The following is a 21,689-nucleotide window of genomic DNA, read 5'->3' as shown; positions in this document are numbered from 1 at the left end:
GGGTGTGAGTATTCCTCTGTGTATATGCACCAAAACAGCCATTGGAGGTGTAGTAATTGTATTCCCAAAGTCCTTTGCTATAAAAATATACTCTAAGCTTGATAACTTACAGTCATAGAAATTTATTCCTTCCCCGGTGTTCTAGAGGTTGAAAGTTGGGCTATCACTAATGCTGAGATCACTCCAGGGACTCTGGGTGAGATTTCTTTTCATTTGTAGTCCAGTGTTCTACTCCTGATATATAACCCCTCCCCCTTTACTTTTGTAATAAGAACAAATAAATAGGCCTTGAATAAAAGTGTTTGTTCAGGGTAGTGCTGTAGCAGTTGCAGAGATTTAATGGCTTGATGCTGAGGGTTTGAGTCTTTTTTTTTCTCCCAAGACAGGGCTTCTCTGTGTAGCCCTGGCTGTCCTGGAACTCACTCTGTAGACCAGGCTGGACTCGAACTCAGAAATCCACCTGCCTCTGCCTCCCAAGAGCTGGGATTAAAGGCGTACGCCATTATCCGGGCGTTTTATTTTTAAGATTTATTTGTTTATTTTATTTATATAAGTATACTGTCCGGCTGGAGAGATGGCTCAGTGGTTAAGAACACTGACTGCTCTTCCCAAGGTCCTGAGTTCAAATCCCAGCAACCACATGGTGGCTCACAACCATCTGTAATGAGATCTGATGCCCTCTTCTGGAGTGTCTGAAGATAGCTACAGTGTATTCACATAAAATAAAATAAATAATTTGTTTTTGGGGGGATTTGGTTTTTTCGAGACAGGGTTTCTCTGTATAGCCCTGGTTGTCCTGGAACTCACTCTGTAGACCAGGCTGGCCTTGAACTCAGCAATCTGCCTGCCTCTGCCTCCCAAAGTGCTGGGATTACAGGTGTGCACCACCAACACCTGGCATAATTTAAAAAAAAAAAAAAAATAAGTACACTGTCGCTGTCTTCAGACACACCAGAAGAGGGATTCCATTATAAATGGTTGTAAGCCACCATGTGGTTGCTGGGAATGGAACTCAAGACCTCTGTAAAAAATAGCCAGTGCTTTTAACTACTGAGCCATCTCTCCAGCCCCTGGTCTCAGTTATTTATATCTCTTCTACTTAGCTGTCTTTTACTCACAAGGAATTGGAAGACCTAGATAGCTAGCAATGATGATCGAGAGCTGAGGTGCCATTTTCCTGGGTACAAGAGAAGAAAACAGTGTTCAATCAAAGTGCCAAGGAACAAACTAGAAAACAGGAGACACGGGAGGTCTTTGTACAGAAGGAGTGGAAGTCGGGACGCCTCTGTTCTATGGGCATGGAGTTATAGAGGAACCTAGGACTTTCTCTGAGAGGTCTTAACAAAACCTTCACGCTATCGATGACACAGACTTGTTCAGCAGAGGCATCAAGGAAGCAGAAAAGGTCGACGGACATTACCCCCATCCATTTCTGCCAGTTTTCTACTTCAAAAATTTGGGGGGACGGTCATGTATTTCTTCTTCTTGGCAATACTGTGCATTGAATCCAGGTGAGGACCAGACAAGGAGGGCTCTACTTCTAAGACGCACAGGGCAATCAATGATGGTGGAGACCGGCACGTCTGCCATGAGTCAGCCAAGAAACCCTTTTTCATTCCTTGTCATAGTTTGCTTTCAGTTCAGGTGCTGTGATGTACACCACGCCTAAAAGCAACCGGGGCTGTGTATGCCTGGTCAGCTCATCGTCAGTAACCAAGGGAAGTCAGACCAGGAACTCAAGGCAGGATCTGGAGGCAGGAACCTAAGCCGAGGCCATAGAGGCCAATCTGATGGAGGCGTTTTTCTCAGTTGAGTGTCTGTTTTCCCAAATATATCTAGTTTTTTTGTCAGGTTAATAGAAACCAACCTGCATGCTCCTCAGACCTTCACACAGAAGGCAGTCACAGCCCATCTAGTGGGTAGGTGTCAAGGCAGCTGGACACAAGAGGCTAGACAGCTCTTTACCAAGAGCTGGGTGAATGACTCACTGTACTAGGACATTTGTCACCACCACCACACCCTGGAATCTGCAGTAAAGGATGAAAACAGGCAGCCATTATTGCCCGACTCTCCCAGCCCCTCCTCTGGCCTGCCTGCCACATCAGCCACCTAAAATTCCCAGTGATCTTTTGGGATTTAACCAATCCTGGGGCAGAGGTTGGCAATTAGGACAGCAATGACAAGAGTCCCTTCGCTTGACTGGCTCTTCTCCCCTCCCCCAGCAGGGATGAGGAAGCTGCCGGCTGGTCACTACAGATCTGCATTCCTGAGGGACGGGAGCTGCCTGCCCAGCCTGGCTGCTGCCTGTGGAGAGGCCCGGGAGCCTTCCTGCTCCTAGCTGCGCTTTGCTGCTTTTGCAGGAGGACGGCTGCCCTGCCTGTCCAGTCTAACCTGCCCGGCACCTTGTCTGTGTGCTCAGGGTTGACTGAAACTCTCTTCCTCTTTCAGCTGGACCCAGGAGTGGGCGGGGCAGGTGGACCCGGGAGTGGGCGGGGCAGGTGGGAGGAAGAGCAGTTCTCACTCCGCCCTGACCACGGGAGGTATTTACAAACATTCCCAGTGACCTTTTATGGTTGCAGACCAGCCTCTGGGATAGCCAGCTGCTTGGGAGTGGCGGTGCAGTTAGTTGGTGGGCGGCCTGACCCTTCCCAACTGTCAGCCTTGTAGCCCTTGTCACTGTGTATCCCTAGTCAGGTTATAGTGTTGTCAAAAGCGGAGCAGACGGATTCTCACTCAGTCACTGGGTCTTGAAGACAGTGTGCCTAGGCCCCAAGAAAGAGGAAACAGCCATCTTGTAGGCCCACATCTGACTGGAAAACATCTTGCCCCCTCTTTATTGATATGTCTGATTACCACCACCATCACCTCTAAGCCCAGCCTCGGGCATCTCGGCTGACCCCAGCTGGGAGTGGAAACAAAAAACAAAACAAAACAAAGGTCCTGGTGCTGATGATGAGGTGGCACTGCCCTCCTCCACGGTGACATCTCTCTTAGCCAGAAACCCAAACACATGTGAAGTCACATGAAGTTCTCTTTTCTCGTTCCTCCTTCCTCTCGTTATCTCTTCCACCAGTGAAGAGACAGACGCTGTCTCCTGCTCATCCCGAGAGACTGTCCAGCTAGGGTTCAATCCTTGCTTGCTTCTTGTGGAAGCAGCAGAGAAAATGCGAGTCTGGGAGCTGGCAACATAACCCGTGTCTGTAATCTCAGCCCTCAGAGGGCAGAGACAGGACAAAGAGAAGTCCGAGGTCAGCTCGTTCTACGTGTGTGTGTGTGTGTGTGTGTGTACACATATAGTAAAAATAAATATTTTAAAATTTTCAAATTTTATGTGTATGGGTGTTTCGCTTGTATGTATGTCTGGTGACATACATTCCTGGTGCCTGCAGAGGCTAGAAGAGGCTGTCAGATCCTCTGGAACTGTAGATAGTAATGAGCTGCCATGCGTATGCTGGGAATAGAACCTGGGTCATCTGAAGAGCATGTGCTCTTAACTGCTAAGCTATCTCTCCAAACTCCAATATATTTTTTAAAGTAAGTGCGGGGTGAATCAGAGCTGTAAACTGCTGGAGGCAATTTGGACCCCAGGTGTAGATTTCATCTAGCTGGGGGACCACTGGACAAGTGGGACAGCCCCTGAGTATAGACAGCAAGGATGGGTAAAGTGCAGGCAGATGGAACAGAGGGCAGACAGTCCCCGGGGGAAACGAAGGCAAACGGTTGTCACCAGCACGCCTTTCACAGCCCCCTGGTAACTAGACTCAGTTTAAGGATGCCACTGCCCACAGCCTTGCAGTGGTGAGCTCGCCAGGTCTAACACTGAGGTATAAACTACAAATCCCGGTGTTGATAAACTTACATGACCCAGGCCCCCTTGGCAGTCCTAGTTTCTCCATCCCACCGCCAAGACTGAGGGAGTTAAACAAGTCACCTGCCTTTCAGGCAGCTATATCATAATCGAACTTTCTCGGGAAATCTGAGAGAAGCAGTGAGAAGTACTTGGGTAGATAAAGGGGCAGCTGGGGCCCCGAGGGAGAGAAACTCCCTAGGCTGCAGGCTTGTTTACACTGAAGTCAAGGAAAACAAGGGGGTGGGACCCAAAAAAGGAATGCCTTCAAGTCTCTAAGTGAGAAGGTAACGCAGCTGGCGGTAATTCAACACTGCAGGGGCTCTAGAAGTCAGGCAAGCAGTTGATTGGCTGATGGGAGGGAAGGGATGTCTGGAAACCTTGGCCGACCTGGGCAGGTAGCCACCCTGGCCTGGTAGCCACCCTGGCCTGGGATCTTGAGAATGTTGTAGTGCAGGTGTAGTCAATTCTCGCATGGGAGCCAGGGCACCAGGGTTCTGTTCCCAGCTTTAATGTAGTAGGTCGGATGTGTCACATCTTTCCTGAACCTAAAGCCTTTCAACGTTATATTTCTAAATACTCGCCACAGGAGATTTCAGCCTTTGAAGGATGACCCGAAACACACAGGGAAGTCACCAATCTACTAGACACTGACTGGGAATAAGAAAGCCGAGGGAGAGGCCAGAGATGGAGCCCAGAACAGACACAAGAGGCTTACGTAGGAAGAAATGGGGAACCGAGGGGTTTGGTTTGGCAACCCCGTTTCCAGTTCCCCCTTCTTGCTCTTCCTAATCTAGCCTCACCTTATGTGGTAAGGGCAGGGTAGCACAGGATGGTCCCTCCCTGTCACAGTCTCTCACAACATCCCTGGTGTCCCGCCTTCCTCCAGAGCAGTAACCAGGGGACCAGAGAAAGAGAAGCATCCTTGGAGTCATGTGGCTTCACCCGAGCATAGCTACCACTTTCGGAGCCCTCCCCATGTGCATGCAACTGTGCTGAAAACTTTATATTACTTTCTTTACAGCAATCCAAGGAAGGGAGTCACTGTTGCCTTGTTTCACACATGAAGAAACTGAGGCAAAGTCTTAAGAAATCTACACAAGGTCACACATCTGCTGCTTGGCGGCGCGAACGGACTCAGGCAGCTGAGGACCACTTATTGCATCGTTACCTCCCCGATCCAAAAATCTGCAGGCAGCGCCAGCCCACGTGACCTTCAGATCCCCTCCTTCTCCGAGAGGCCCGCCCCACGGGCAGGTGGCGCGCGGGCGCGGGGGCGTGGCGGGGGCGTGGCCGGAAGCCTTAAAGCGGCCCGGGAGCCGGGTGGGCGGTCCAGTCCGAGGACAGCGGCTACCTTCTGGCTTCCCAGTCGGGTGAGGCGACCGCCACCATGTCCCTGGCTGCCTCAGCGGGCCGGGGCCCCGGGACCATGTGGTCCCCTACACACGTGCAGGTGACGGTGCTACAGGCGCGGGGCTTGCGGGCCAAGGGTCCCGGAGGGACGAGCGACGCGTACGCGGTGATCCAGGTGGGCAAGGAGAAGTACGCCACGTCGGTGTCGGAGCGCAGCCTGGGCGCGCCCGTGTGGCGCGAGGAAGCCACCTTCGAGCTGCCCCCATTGCTGTCCTCCGGGGCCGCGCCCGCCTCCGCCGCCACCCTGCAGCTCACGGTCCTGCACCGCGCGCTGCTCGGTCTCGATAAGTTCCTGGGCCGCGCCGAAGTGGACCTGCGGGAGCTGCACCGGGACCAGGGCCGCAGGAAGAAGCAGTGAGTGGCCGCGGGGAGTGGAGGGGAGGAAGGCGGCTCGGGCAGCTCACCTTGGGGGGGAGCGCGGCTACCATCACGCGATGGGAGGGAGCCCTTGCCCGCAGTCTCACCTAACCCAGCTTGTCTTCGGGCTGTCAAGTTCCAGCTCTCCCAGTTATGGGGGCTTTTCGGAAGATAGGAGAACTTTTGAATCCTCAGGGCGCCCTTAGACCGCACAGCACACTAAGCACTAGATGGAATTTTTTGATGAGCTGAAACAATCTGCAGGTAGGAGAATTCGTATTAGGTGGGGTATCCGCTTTATCTTAAGTGGACGCTCCCCTGGGTGTTTTGTTGAGCTTGACGCTTTGAGCTGAGAACCCCTGGACCGGGGGTTGGGGTAGGGGGGTGGGGGGGTGGGGGGGGCAACTGATTGGAGTGAAAGCCCAATACCCCAGAGCTGGACGATCTCTGGGAGGGTGGCTAGAAGAGAGGTGAGGACAAGAATGGGGAAAACCCACCAGCCTCGTGAATGCTGATTCTCATGCCCACCTGATTCTACCCCTCGGAATAAACTCTAGAACAGTTCGTTGTTTGTCTGGTGTCCGAATTAGTGGGAGATGATTGTTCCAAGATCTGTCACTGGCTCAGTAGAAGCGAGCATTGTTGCTCTTTGGAGTTTAGTAAATTCTGCCTGGTTCTAATTCCTGGTACCCTGGCTACTCACTAGCCTACCTGTGGCTCAACTGAAGGTTCTGACAGGACATCCTAATTCTGCAGGAACATTTGTGAACACCCCTGTCTTTTTGTTGTTGTTTTTGTTTTTTTCCGAGACAGGGTTTCTCTGGGTAGCCCTGGCTGTCCTGGAACTCACTCTGTAGACCAGGCTGGCCTCCAACTCAGAAATCCGCCTGCCTCTGCCTCCCAAGTGCTGGTCTTAAAGGCGTGCACCCCCCCCCCCACCACCACCACCACTGGGATGAACACCCCTGTCTTACAGATTTATTATTTATTTATTCACTGGTGTTTGCAAAGGTCGCCTTAACCGATGGAACATTTGATTATGTTTATCTCGTGTACCAAAGAGCTTGGATTAGCCTAGCTGGTTACTTTGCTTGACCTTATAGATGCCAGCTCTGTTACTACTAAAACCCTCATACTTTAGATATACTGGACACTAACTTTTTCTTGGCATGGGGCAGGAGCCAGAGGAGCTGAATTTTCCAGGTTAGGGTTCGATCTGTTTCAGCAAGCAATATTTACAATTGAAATATGTGATTCGGTTTTTGTGGCCACAGATGAACAGGCATTTCTGAACACAGATTTTGAATGGAAAGCCCTTGAAGCTAACTGGGGTATCTTGAAACATCCACTTATAAGCCATACTGTATCTGCAGAAGAGACACCAAAGTTGCCCTTATTTCCTACGTTGGTTAAATGCCATGTGAGGGGCTTGGACTGTTGACGATTGGCTCCTGATCTTGCCCCTTTCCAAGATGGATGTTCATGTCCCTATTTAACTGTTGCGTATATGACGACCTCATCCCCCCTGCAAGGCAGATTGCATCTCCATGCTGGAGCTGGGGGTTCCCCAGTCCTAGGTCTGATGTCCACTTGCTCCTGACTCATAGCTGGGTTGCTCTGGCTCCAAACAGCCCAGTTTCCCTATTTATAAATGGAGCATGCTGCTACCCTTAATTGGTGTTTGTAAAGAGTTGCTGCTTCCTGGATTAATGAAGCCAGTGTAAAGGTTCAAAAGGTCCTGCGCAGCTTGAAAACCTCAAGCTCTCTTCTCTGTATCCCTTTTCCTCGTTTTCTCTAAGGTAACCCTAAACCTATATGCTCACTCCTGTTTCTGTCACATGAGCTGGTTACCACTTAGTCACAATATTGACTGGCAGGGAGATTGTGCTTACTTAATGGGTTTTTGTAACTGACATAGGATGTCTCGGCTTTTCAAAAAGTAGGTGAAATCGCAAAGTTTCCATCTACTAGGAAGCTGGGGGCTTTCCCAGCAGCTGGGGGAACTATTTAAGTCACGCCTGTTGGGTGTCCTTGTGTAACTCCAAGGTGCCCCAGGTAGGAACAGCCCAAGAGCTGGAAGATTTAACAGAAAGAAACAGGTTTGGCTAGAAAATTGACTTGAACTACTTATTAATCGATTTGAACTAGTTTTGATTTTTAACCGTAGGTGTTAAAAATCAGAAACAAAAGCTAAAACCTTGCCGGGCAGTGGTGGCGCACGCCTTTAATCCCAGGACTCGGGATTCAGAGGCAGGTGGATTTCTGAGTTCGAGGCCAGCCTGGTCTACAGAGTGAGTTCCAGGACAGCCAGGGCTGTACAGAAAAGCCCTGTCTCAGAAAACCAAAAAACAAACAAACAAACAAAAAGCTAAAATCTTGGTCTGTTCTGTGTGTGTGTGTGTGTGTGTGTGTGTGTCTGTCTAACAGAACAGTTACTGAACAGAGGATGATTTTTCTTATAATTTCAGACACTTAAATTTGAGGTCCATTATCACATTAAGAGCCAAATTCTTATTTTGTTTGTTTGGTTTTTTGTTTTTTGTTTTTTCGAGACAGGGTTTCTCTGTATAGCCCTGGCTGTCCTGGAACTCACTCTGTAGACCAGGCTGGCCTCGAACTCAGAAATCTGCCTGCCTCTGCCTTCCAAGTGCTTGGATTAAAGGCATGTGCCACCACTGCCCAGCAAGAGCCAAATTCTTAATTGTTCTCTTGATAAGCCCTATATAGCAGATTTATTGGCAGACAAGGAAACATGGTTTTTTAAATCATTATTCTGAAGTTGCTGACCTCAAATTTAGTGTAATGACACACTTTGAAAGTAGCAAGCAGCCTAATATATAGGGCAGCCTACTCTATGGGCAGGATCCATTTAATAGCATGGAATATGTGGCCTTCAGTTATGAAAAATAGACAGGAATTAATACCACTCTTTTGTATCTGTTAAAGACCTGAGGTTTCAGTGGGTGTTGGTTAAACAGTAGCCAGTTAAGTACCGAAACAGGTAGACATGAATCAGAAGTATTTATTTCAGGTAAGCAGCATGCAGGACCCTCAGCCCAGCTTTCTAGTCTCCTGTAGTAGATTGGTTTAAAACAAAACCAGACAAACCTTCTTAAGATGCTGTGAGCAACAAAACTTGGGAAATAATCTCTTAGAGGTAGTTTAAAATATTTATTCAGCCTGGGAGCTGGGGGAGGGGGGTCATTATTGCAAGTAGACACCGTAAAACATACTACTGCCATAATCTTCAGGATTTTAAGACAGGAGGCAATGGTGGAGGGTCCATTTCTTCTATCTGCTGAGACTCGAATGCCTACCTCTGCAAGCGCTGCGATATTGCAGAGGTTAGATATTTTGAAAATCTTTTTAAAAAAACAATAAGATAGTCAAATTACCAGTGGGAGAAAATGGGTTATTAAAAATAAGCATTGAGGGCTTATTTTCCTGTGAGCATAGAAAACTGTCTCACCTGACCATAGAGGTCATTAAGTCACAAGTAAGCAGCTGGGGGTGACTTTAGGCTTCTTCAATGCAACTAAATTGTTTTATAGCAGAGTAGAAATTCAAGCAATACTGTTACTAAATCCCCCTTCTCTCTCTCTCTCTCTCTCTCTCTCTCTCTCTGTGTGTGTGTGTGTGTGTGTGTGTGTGTGTGTGTGTCTCTTTCTTGTAATTTCCCTTAAAGATAATTTTGGACCTTCCTGGAAATGTTCATCTCAGTAGCCAGGACGGCTCCTCCTACCCCAGTGTAGAAAACTGAGCTCCTGCCTCTTGTAGATCCTGTAATAAACAACCCTCCCTGGAGTTGGCTGTGGAATGAAATGAACACAGAAAATAGCGCATCAAAGTTGTCCCCAGGTGATAGAATTACTAATCATTTCACTTGTTAGACACATTCAGTTAGCTTAGAGGAAGTTCCGGCTCCGCCCCCTTCTCATCTCTAAAGTATTTCCATTCCCCCCGCCCCCAAGACAGGGTTTCTCTGTGTAGCCCTGGCTGTCCTGGAACTCACTCTGTAGACCAGGCTGGCCTCAAACTCAGAAGTCCACCTGCCTCTGCATCCTGCCTCCCAAGTGCTGGGATTAAAGGCGTGCGCACCCCACCCCCCAGCTCCATTCTTTTAATACATACATTCCCCCCTCCCCCTGCTACTAGGAACTGGACTGAGGGCCTGGTGTATGCCAACTGAGCTCTCTGAACCCCGTGTATTAGGCAAAGTCTCCTTCACTTGAGGGTGTCTAGCTAGCCAGCTTGTCTGGGGATCCCCGGTGCCTGTAGCACGTTGCTGTTGGGCACCACACCTGCCTGGGGGAGAACTTTGATCCTCAGGGTTGTGAGGTAAGCGCTTTGCCCGTTAAGCCAGCTCTCCATCTTCTTCCACCGTATTATTTGAGACAGGGTTTCCGGATGGGCCTGGATCTCACTGCTGTGCCTAAGCTGGCTACCCAATCAGCTGCAAGGTCCTACCTCTCTTTTGTTGCAGACACCGCCTTCTGTGCCTGGCTTTTGCGTTGTGCTAGGATCCAAATTTGGGCCGTTATGCTTCTGTGACAGGCACTTTATTTACTAGCTAGGTCAAAAGGATTCTTTAGGACTGCTGTGTGCCAGGTGCCAGAGAGGCAATATGCTTGTTTCAGGAAGTTCAAAGCCTTGTCGGGAAGTAGATCTTCAGCAAAAGAAGGGAAAAAAAAAATGTACCATGCTAAATCGTGGAGGTGGTGGCACACACCTCTAATCCCAGCACTTGGGAGGCAAAGGCAGGTGGATTTCTGAGTTCGAGGCCAGCCTGGTCTACAGAGTGAGTTCCAGGAAAGCCAGGGCTACACAGAGAAACCCTGTCTCAAAAAAATAAATAAATAAATAAATAAATAAATAAAAATAAAGAGGATTCCAAGGAGGGCTGTTCAAAGGCCCTGAGGTAGAAGCAGGGTAAGGCTAAATGGAAAGGAATGGCTTAACTTGAAAGGAATTAGGGCTGGAGAGATGGCTCAGCGGTTAAGAGCACTGACTACTCTTCCAAAGGTCCTGAGTTCAATTCCCAGCAACCACATGGAGGTTCACCGCAATCTGTAATGGAATCCGATGCCCTCCTGTGTGTCTGAAGACAGCTACGGTGTACTCATATAAATAAATAAATCTTTAAAAAAAAAAAAAAGGAATTGAAGGCCACCGAGTGTTAAAAGGATGAGTGATCCAAGTTGTCCTAGCTCTTGAGTGAAAAGGGATTGGAACTTGGCTTAGTCCGAAACCAGATGGAAGGCCGTTGCAATAATTGAGGCAGCGCGGTGGGTGGTACTGTCAAATACGGTGATGATTATGGAGGTAGCAAGTATTATATTTCGGTCCTTTCCGAAATATGTTATAGATTGAATTGCTCTGCCTTGCGATAGATTGGCTGTGATGGGGTGGGGGTGGGGTGATCGAGCAGGTAAACTCTGGGAGCTGTGTGTTGAAAGTGAACCAGGAAACAGTTCTGCTTTCTCAGTCCAGAAGTCACCCCGATACCTGGGTGAGGTCACCATGACAGAGACAACTCTGGGCAGTGCCACTTGTGAGCTGAGTCTTGTGTTGAAACCGGTGACTCTGTTGAAAGTGCCATTGAAAGCAGGGCGTGGATGCCTGTGTCTACAAATACCTGACTGGTTTAGTGCCGGCCAAGTACTTGCTTGGTAATTGTGTGGCTGGCTTGTGACCTCGTTGGAGTGTTCTGGCAAAGTTGATGATGTCACAGTTTCAAGGAATACAGGACCCGGGAAAGGAAAACCTGGTATATATAGCACAACAGTGGGGAGAAGATCCCCGTGCAAAACAACAACAACAACAACAACAACAAAAACCTAACACTCAAAAGTATGTGAACCATCTATTTCACATCCGAGACAGCGAGTGGTGGACCGCCTTGGACCTCTTCCATCTCCCTAAAGTCCCTTCTATCCAAAGGCCTTCACAGTGTGTCTGTAGCTACCGTCTGAGGAAGAATTTTATAAGCAGTACCTGATAGGCCATTTGATTGTAGCTATTAACTCTGAAATGCAATAATTATATCATAAGCAGTATGTGGACTTGTTAAAATGCCATCAGCTCCCAACATGGAGCTGCTTAGCTATACATTAAAACACTTTGTCATGGGAAACATCCCTTCACCCTCCCTCCTCGGAGGACAGCTCAGGCTGGCTTTAAGCTCCAGTAGTGAGAGGGAACTCAAGACTGAGCTGGAGGAGAGAGAGCGTGGGTGATAAGAGGCCATTTGATCTTTATGTCCTTCAACAATTCCCAGCGTTGCCTTTGGCGCTGGATCTAGGACAGGCCTCTAAACCTCCCGGGCCTTTGAATAACACCCAAGCCATGGACTGATTGGCAAGTGGGTCTTCCTTCCCCACTAGGTGCCCGAGTCAGACAGAGTTCATGCCCCTGAGAGACCATGCCTGAGATGCCTGGCTGTTTTCACCTGACCACTTCTCCCTTGTTTATTGTCGGATCAGGGAGCTCATTGTTGAGAGTCAGTGAGCGGCTCACGAGTGAATCGCCCAGATTCCTGCATGGTACCGGTGGTATGCATTCAAGGATTTTATTTGTTGGCTAGTTCGTTTGAAACACGCAGTCCAGTCTGGCTTCAAGCTCTTTATCCTGCAGCTTCGGCCTCCTGAAGTCTAGAATTTCCTGAGGGTACCTCCACACCTGGTCTTTTTGGAGAGCCTCTTTTTGCCAAAAGGGAAGTAAGTGTATTGATAACCTGGTAGAGAGAAACCAAGGGTCCGAGTGTCCAGGCTGTCCCCGGGGGACATGAGGAATGTGCTGGGGCAAAAAAAAAGGCAGCTGTAATGATCTTTCCTGAATGCCAGCCTTTGATTACCCAAAGGGAAGGCATTTACAAGCAACACCAGAGCTGTCCTGGAGACGTGGCTGCCACACACTTCATTTGTCTATGCCCTTCCAGGATCAAGAGCCCAGCTAAACACCACACCAGAAGAAGTAGATCCTTCAGAAAGCCCAACCTAGAAAGGCCTCTTGTTATCACCGAGAATGGTGTTCCATCTGAGGAGCAGCTGCTGCCGCGGGCTGAGTCCTGGGGTATTCAGGGCCGTGATCTCTTAGAGCACGCACGGATGTCTCACAGAGAGTGAATGTGACCTGCAGGTCACCAAAATGGAACCTTTTTATCTTTACTAACCATTTGTTATTAAGGTGTGATTTAACATAAAATTCCTTGGGCGTGTTTTTCTTCCTGCCTTGAACTCGCGGTGATTATAAGATAAACCACATATTCTGTGCTCCCTCGCCAGGAGCTCACAGGGGGAGTACATCCATCTGTTTACAGGGTGAGGAGCGGACTGAATGTTCTTTGATGTCGGTCACCGAAGTTTGTTTTCTCTCGGCCAAGGCATCGAGCACCAGACTGCACCAGACTGCACACTTTCTTCCCCCCTTCCCCCACCCTTTGAATGCTGTTTTCACGAAGGATCTGTCACCAGCGTGATGAATTTCTTTGGCGGCCCAGGCATGATACATTGGTGTCCATTATATCTGATCGCAGGTCTCATTATACAAGAGGACTGTTTATGGCTTTCTGAAAGATGACCAACTTTATAAGCAGACAATTGTAGGAATGATAGGCTTACATGTTGAAAAGTGAGTTAAGTTTTCTAATTTGTAGAAAGTTTTTCCCTATGGATGCTTGAATTCTTGCTGTCTGCGTAGAAGTCCTGTGATCATATGCTGCCGCCGACTGCACTGTCCTGCTGTACTGCTTGCTGATCGCAGGAGCTGCTGGTTCCCCCTTTCACCTACTGATGTGAAAGCCATAAAGGCCTTGGTGATGGTCTTTACATCCCTAACATGTTCCAGAACATAGACTTTGATCATGGGATTTTTAAGTTCTTCCATTAAAAAAAAAGAAAGAAAGAAAAAAGAAAAAACCTAGAAATGATTTAAGAAAACTAAACTGAAATTCTATGATACTAATTGTGTAGGTGAAAGCGAATGTCTTCCTATACCTTCAAATGCAGGTCCCTTGGTATTTACTGTAGATGGGCGTGTCTGAGTATTTGGTAACTAACATAGGACTATTTATCTTCATGTCGGGAACCTTCTGACTTTGGTCAGCTGTAGCAGTCTCAGGTGTCGTAGCCATCGGACTAGGTGGTGTGAAGATTATGAGTGTTGGCTTACAGGCTATCCTCTAGGCTCTCCCGGGAACCTAGCAACAGCTAACATCTCCTGCTGCCAGGCAGGGGCTTTAGGTGTGTGCAGCGGATAAAAGAACCCCGCCCCAGTTCTCTCCCCCATCATGTGTCATGTGTTCCTAGCTGCACCACCCCCCTGTCCTTCTCTATGCCCTATCCTCTTCTCTACCTTCTTGGCTTTGTTCTTGTCTGTCTGCCTGTCTCTCTGTCTGTCTACATGTCTACTTGTTTGTCTCCACCCCTTCTTCGGGTGCTCACTCCCCTCCCTTCCCCCAAATAAACCCCTTTATAACAGATCTGTTGCATGGTGTAATTTCTCAGAGGAACATCTTGGCATGGGCCCGCCAGGTACCCTCTCGCTGCGTTACAGTTCATAACTACAAGGCATATGCCCTATGCTACAAATAAAATTGCCTGTGCGTTCGGATTCCAGCTAAGTAATAATTATAGCCGCAATTTACGGCAGGCCGTGTCCTAGGCACTTAGATCATCTAAGCTTTGTGAAATCCTTCTGAAGCAGGTGCCCCCAGCCTTGCTTCAGAAGGGGAGCTGGAGCCAGAGAAGAGGTAGGCAAAGCTGCTCAAGGTCTCTCAACTCAAAACTGCTAACTGCACAGTGGGGGGAAACCCTAGAGGAAACATATGAAACTGTAGTCGTTGGACTGGCGTTGTTTGAGTTCATTTTCTTTTAATGTATACTTGATTTTTTTCTTTCTCTTGTAACACTTCTTAGTTTTGTATCTGGGGGGTGGGGCGTTGTTTTTGCTTTTGTTTATTTTTGAGACAGGATCTTACCGTGTAGCTCAGTCTGGTCTAAAACTCTCAAATCCTCCTGCCTCGTCTAAGTGCTGGGATTATCTCTTCCCCTACCCCCATCTCTCTCTCTCTCTCTCTCTCTCTCTCCCTCTCTCTCTCCCTCTCTCTCTCTCTTTCTCTCTGTGCCTGTGTGTGTGTGTGTGTGTGTGTGTGTGTGTTTCGCTATACATGTAAAGTTCAGAGGACAACTAGAGTCAGTTTGGTTCTTCCACCACATGAGTCCCAGACACCTAACTCTGGTCATCAGGGTTGGCCACAGTGACCTTATCTGCTAACCACCTCCTCAGCCTCCAAATCATTCATCACCTGCCTTTCCTGTGTTTTTTTATTTTTTTCTTCTTCTTCTTCTTCTTCTTCTTCTTCTTCTTCTTCTTCTTCTTCTTCTTCTTCTTCTTCTTCTTCTTCTTCTTCTTCTTCTTCTTCTTCTTCTTCTTCTTCTTCTTCTTCTCCTGCTCCTTCTCCTTCTCCTCCTTCTCCTCCTCCTCCTCCTCCTTCCTCACTTACTAACTCTTAGGATCAAGTTTGATGTCTCCTAATAAATAGCCTTTTCAATGCTGCTAACATGTTTTAGCAATGAGACAACCCGGCAGCAGGAGTGGTCTGTCCACTGCTCTCCGGATGGACTAGTTCCACCAGCAGCTGACGGTGGGCAGAAGGAAGGCAGTGGAAGGTTGGTTAACCAATGGATAACTCTATAATCAATATAATCAAAGGTTGGCCCTGGTTGCCAACTACCCACCTCATTCCACAGCAGAACTTGCTAAACCGCATAGCTGCTGTAGAGGACACACTGCCAACGTGATAGAGGCCATAAACGTCCCTGTCCCTAGGGCTCCACACTGCCACCGTGGTACCAGGACAGAACCACAGCATGGCATTCTGTCCTGTTTATAAGGAAGACAGCTCCTGAGCTGCTCCAGGAAATGTCCCTATCTAGGAAAAGACTGCCCGTGCTTTCAAACACCCAGTAGGGTGCTGTTCTGTCCCTGCGCCGTCCTCCCTTCCTCCCAGGGGAACCACAGTGGCTAGGTTCTGATGCTGGGTTTCTACGGGAATGACACCGACGTGCTCCGCAGCCTGTAACTGAGATTTGGCCCTGAGAGAGAAATGGGTAGCTGTGCTGACCCTGAAGTCTAAGCTACACCCTGAGACCCTGGAAAGGACACCAGCACATCCCGAGTGGTGAAGCTATGGTCTTCTAGACCTTCCTGCTTCTGGACCCTTGTGATGTTCAAAGTAGATGCTATTGTATTTTTATTAGTTTTCCCGAGAGAGGTGGCTTTGTGTTCCATAGGGTCTTACGTTAGTATGAGTCTTGGTGATGAAATTTGTACTTTAGTGGGAGTGGCCTTTTATGTGGAATATTTTACGGTCTTCACGGTGAGGAAGTTTCCAGCAGCTGTCTCAGTGTCTAAAGTTAGCTGTCAGGGGCAGGACTAGCCTCGAGGCTCAGTGAGTAAAGGCACTTACTGCCCAACCCCCAAATGAAGGAAGCCTTACAAGGAAGGAGTGCTCACCGTGGCCTGGGGGGGGGGAGGCTCACCGTGGGGGGGGCTCACCGTGGGGGGGGCTCACATATATACACGCACGCACACAAATACCTAGACAAATAAGTAAATGATTTTTAGGTTTACTTATTTTAGAAAAAGAAAGCAGGCTGCTGCTGTCCCCCTGTAACTAATGGCTCTGGGATATTTGGCCCCCAGGCCCCGCCCTGACAGGAGGCGAGCCATGGCTCCCTTCCCCGCTCTTAACTACAGTGCAAAGAGTATAAATATGTTTGCATGGGATCTTGAAGACTATGATTTCTCTCCGTGTGTCTGCCTTGTGGAATGTGAGGCATCTGTGCTCCAGCCACAGAAGGATGGTTTCTGAGGCCTTCCTCGGGGCCCTTTACCCACTGGCGGGTGTCAGCTTTACATCTGTAAGGCTGTAGGAGAGATCTGTTTCTCCTCATCTGTGGAGAGAGGTCCTGCCCCCCTCCATTCCCCAACTCATCCTCCCTTCTTCCTTCTCCCCCATCCCCAAACAAGGAGAGGGTCCATCTCACCATGCGCCCAAGGCCAGTTTCCACAGTCCTCCTCTTTCCGTCTCCCAAGCGCTAGGATTATAAATGTGATTATTGATCTCCTTAAGACACCATCAAAAATATGCCGGAGACATAAACAATGTATTTTTACATGTTAACATTGTCTTGGAATCCTCAACCCTTCCCATCCCCCGCCTCAAAGAACTCCCGCATAAATGCCAAAAGGTAGGTAGGTGATTTGGATAATGTATATATTTTACTTATAGGAACACGACTGTCATCACTTGGGCAAATACAAGGCTGGTCGTTGCTTCTAGGAGAATATGGGAAAGGGAGGACAAAAGGAAAGGGACCAAGTCTCTATAGTTCCCTGCCATACTGTGTGCTTGGAATTTTATCCTACTATTTAAAAATAGTATGTGTTAATTTTTATTAATTATTAATATATTAACACATACTAAATTGCATATTAATATATAATATATTGAAGTATTCTATTGTTTTATAATATTATGGAAGGGCTAGACATATAGCCAGAGGTGGAGCTTTTACCTCATATACATAAAACTTTAGGTCTCATACACCACACACCCACACAGGTTTACACACCAGTCCCCCAAATGTTTCTGTGAATTCCCCCATCACTTCTTACAGGTTCAGAAGTCCTTTTAATTTCAAAGGCCTAGATTTTAATTACAGATTAAATATAATATAATTATATTTATTATAATAAATGATCTTTTAGGAGGGATCATTTGACTTTTTAATTTTTTGATAGGTGGAGGACTTTTCTCATATCAAGGGCTTAAAAATAAACTTGCTGCATGAGATTATGGCCGTCTTACTGTATGTACTCTGCCCTTTGGACAGAAAAATGAGCCCAACCCTGATCCCCAGATAACGGCCGTGCTCTGGGCCTATGTGAAAGGTAATGCTGGAACACATAACATTGCTACTTTATGCTGTGTGGCCATGCTGGGCCAGATTATTTATTAACTGCTTCTCTGGGGTCCAGGAATTAAGTGAATTAAAAAACTAACAAACAAACAAAAAAAAAACCTGAAAAATGGAGTTGATGGTAGTGTTAAAGCCCACAGCCTTGATTTGGGATTCCAGAGGGCAGAGTCACTTGGGAACTTTGTTAATGGAGTTTTCAGGCTCCAAGCCTGCTCCCCCCACCCCCCACCCCTACCCCCCCCCCACCCCCCACCCCCCCCCGCAGATCAGAGGCTCGCCCACCAGCCCCGGTGTGCCACTAAAAAGACAAATCATACTGAAGAACAGGAAAGGGGGTGTGTTCAACAGGGCCACAGTGGGAAGAGATCCAGCTGCTCCCACGTCTGCTCTGAGGTAGGTTTAAGTACAGGGCAAATGTCATGTACCACTAAGCAATGCTGTCATCGTGTGGCCCCCTGCCCCCAGCATCCGACAGTATTGCCCAGTTCCGGTGTACCTCAGAAGACAGTCACATGGTAAGTTGCCAGAACTGTGTGAGATCTCTTCCTCGGAGACAGTTTCCTCTTCTAGTTGGCACCGGGCTTCACCTTATTCCTCTCCTCAGTGTGAGACAGACAGCCTGAGGAAATTTTAATATTTGGGACACAGGTGTCTCTTTAGAATATCTCATCTGACTACGAGAACACAGCCCACAAGATCAACTAAGCAGGGCTCATAAGAGACTGGACCGGTCACAGAGTCCGGGTGGGTCCGAGCTAAGCCCTCTGCAGATTCCATGTGACTGCGAATCTTCCTGTTCTCCTGGGACCCCTGACATCGTGAGTGGGGCTGCCTCTGGCTCTTGTCTGCACGTGAAGACCATCTCCCTCCTCCCGGGTTGCCTCCTCCAGCCTTGATATGAGGGCATGTGCCCAGTCTTACTGCAACTTGATAAGCCCTGTTCAGTTGATATCCCTGGGAGGCCTGCTCTTTTTGTTGTTGTTCTTTAAGGGAAACAGGAGTAGATGGTAGAGGAGTGGGGGAGGACCAGGAGGAGTAGAGGTAGGGACACTGCAGTCAGATCACTCTAGGTGTCCTTTGCCAAGGAGCTTGCTACCTCTGATTACAGGTCCTCTGTTCACAGCCCCAGAGGAGCCCTGCTGGCAGAATTCAGGTTTGCTTAGGAAAACAAGCTGCAAGAATAGTCAGCGAGGTTTTTGCTCACATGTGGCCGTGCAGGTTTCCAAAGCCAGCTGGCCCCAGTTGCTTGAGCAGTGGGCAGTCGTTAGTGAGAAGCATTCCGGAGCCGGCTGGCCCTAAGTTTGCCTAAAATAAGCGCTTGGCCCAGGAAACCTTTACAAAGACAAGCCTGGTTCCAGAAATGGTCAGACGGTCTCAGGAATGGTCGGGTAGCATTCTCTGAAGGTCTTAGATGTGTTTGCATGCCTGCCTGACTGAAAGCCTGGTGGAGAAGCACGGCCCCAGTCCCTTCCTGATAGGCCCTGACGCCTGCGCCTGCAGTTCCCGCTGCGGTCCTCTGAGCTTCTCCTTTTCAGGTTTCTACAAGTGATATTACAAAAGCCCAAAACACCTTTCATCACCAAGGCAACTGTGACTATCAGGGAAGAAAAAATGCAAATAATCCTCTCAACCTCTTGACAAATATGCAAAGCATTCCAGGCCCCGCCAGGCCCTGGAAAGATAGAGGCTTGAGGGGAAGAATTGTTAAAAAGACCTGCGTCTTCTAGCAGAGGCTGCTCCTTCCCCACCACTCCTTCACAGCTGTGTCTCAAAAACCATGAAAGATTTCTCTTTGTCAGCCAGGGCCGGCATCTCACCTCTCTTTGCTGGTCCTGGCTGCATCTCTTGATGCACTTCAAGTTTCTTCCTGGCAGTTCTCCGTGCTGGATCTTCGGTGGTCATCTTACAGGTTACGGCTGGTGGCGAGGTGTGCTGGGGTTTCCCTCTCTCCTTTTATTTTGAGATATTTAAATTGAAAGTGTACGGGCTGGGCTGGGCTTTCGCTCTGCATTAGGGAACTTGCCTTCCACCCCTGAGGCCTTGCCGTTGGTCCCTAGCATCCCGCCACCATGCACACATATACATACGCGCCCTCGCTCATGTGCACATGTGCACACAAAGTGGAGTAGAGCGCATCTCAAACTCTGAAAGAATTCAAAGATGGAGCAGGAAAACAAGTTTAAAGCAAGCCTCTCTGTCGAGGGGAATGGAGAGGGACTCAGAGTACAGAATCCTCACCATGGCCTGCAGCAGCCTTGGAATCGCTGCGAATTCTAAGCTTCGTTTCCCTCACCTGTAAAATGAATGCTGTTCGTTCTGTGAGGCACAAGGGAGCGGGAGGCAGGGCATGCTGGGAGTGCCGCTTGGGGGTTAGGGTTCTACTTTCCTTTGTGCAGAATGAGTCAAATAGCTGGGGGCTGGGGGAGGGGCAGGGGAGGGATTGGGCCTTTGCAAAGCTAATGTGGAAGGCGAGAGAGGAAGTTGTGCTCATTTGGACAAAACCATCATTTCCTTAAGGTCCAGGCCCTAAGCTTTTAAGTAGGTCACTGAAGAAGAAAAAAATGTAAACTCTCCATCTGTGATGTGGCCTGTGGGTGGCTCCCTGGAGGCCAGGTATTGGGAGTTGTTGTGCCTTAATGGCCTGCAGTGAATTGGCTCCCAGTCCACTAGAGATCAGATTTCCAGAAGGAAAATGAATGCCAGGGAGAACCCTCTCTCTGAAGTTTGCAGTCAGGGTATGTCAGGTACCCTGTCTATCCTGCCGTTGGCCACATTTTGAAGTAGCTTGCAAAGGCCCATGTGAAATGTTTGAATGATTTTGCAGTATTCTTTTTTGATAGCTAAGTCAGACGTGAATGCTTTCTGGGCAGGCTTTCGTTCCTTCGAATTGTAATAAAATACAGTTATATCATTACATTATGTAAAATTATATAGAAAATGCAATAAAAATCATATAATAACTTAACGGCCCCTATTGAAAGAAAATATAACATTGGAACTTTTTCTCCCCCAAGACAGGGTTTCACTGTGTAGCCCTGGCTGTCCTGGATCTCAGTCTGTAGACCAGGCTAGCTTTAATCCCAAATTCTGGCATTAAAGATATGTGCCATCACTCCCTGGCTAAACATACCAGAATTTTTAATAAAGAAAAGAAAACATATACACATAAAGCAAAACCTATAAAACACAAAATCAGAAACCAAGCAAAAGATCAGTCAGGTAAAAAAAATCCCCAGAGAAAGCAGTATGAGACAAAAGGTCTACGGAAACACTACTGAGAGAACTAACGTGTGTTGGCTAATACCGATGGGCATAGGGCTTGTGCGTCAGTGTGGTTTATATATCCAGGGAGACTCCCCTGGAGAAACTAGTTTTTCCTTTGCAAGCAGTTGTCAATTGGAGATAGCTTTTGGGTTAGGGTGGGGACTTGGGTCCCCTTCCCTCTCCGCACCAGGACCCCATCTGGCTCGAACCTGAGCATGCCCTGTGCACGCTGCCACGGTCTCTGTGGGAGCATACACGTGTCCGTCCTGTTGTCTCAATGGCCTTCTTTCCTTAATATTCTCCATGCCCTCTGGCTTTTATAATCGTGCTGCTGCCTCTTCCACAGAGTTCCCTGAGGCAAGGGGAGGGATTTAATGGAGACCTCCCACATAGGACCAGTGGTCTAAGATATCTCACTGTCTGTATGTTGGCCAGTTGTGGGTCTCTGTTAGCTCCTGTCTTTTGGGGTTTGTTCATTTTTTGAGGTGGGGTCTCATGTAGCCTTAGCTGTCCCAGAACTAGATATATGAACCGGGCTAGCCTCAAACTGACAGAGAGCCGCCTTCCTCTGCCTCTCAGGTGCTTGAGTTAGAGGCGTGTGCCACCCCACCTGACTGAGGTAGGGTCCTGTATTTTCAGAGCTGGCCTCAAGCTTCTACCATGCCCACTGCCCCAATAGCTGGGACTCTAGGCCCGCATCGCTGTGCTAAGTTCTTTAGCTTTAGAAATAACTCATGATTGGGTTATTATTATCCTAGCTGATTATAAGGGATGGAACTTGCAGATAGAACCGAGTGGTAGAGTACTTATATAGTGTGCTCAAG

At 48.3% G+C, this 21,689-nt stretch overlaps 1 protein-coding gene across 2 annotated transcripts in view; it reads left to right on the top strand.

The window, feature by feature from the left end:
• The first annotated feature begins 5,165 nt into the window (after nucleotides 1–5,165).
• Rab11fip1 (RAB11 family interacting protein 1) overlaps nucleotides 5,166–21,689 on the top strand; it is a 33,727-nt gene continuing 17,203 nt past the window's right edge. For both annotated transcript variants that reach the window (XM_052162440.1, XM_052162438.1), the window contains exon 1: nucleotides 5,166–5,614. In XM_052162440.1, the coding sequence (XP_052018400.1) occupies nucleotides 5,238–5,614 (377 nt within the window). In that variant the 5' untranslated portion in view covers nucleotides 5,166–5,237. The remainder of the gene's footprint in view (nucleotides 5,615–21,689) is intronic.

This window comes from Apodemus sylvaticus, chromosome 18 (genome assembly GCF_947179515.1).
Source record: "Apodemus sylvaticus chromosome 18, mApoSyl1.1, whole genome shotgun sequence".
Taxonomy (NCBI): Eukaryota; Metazoa; Chordata; class Mammalia; order Rodentia; family Muridae; genus Apodemus; species Apodemus sylvaticus.
This window is presented reverse-complemented; position numbering and strand designations above follow the sequence as displayed.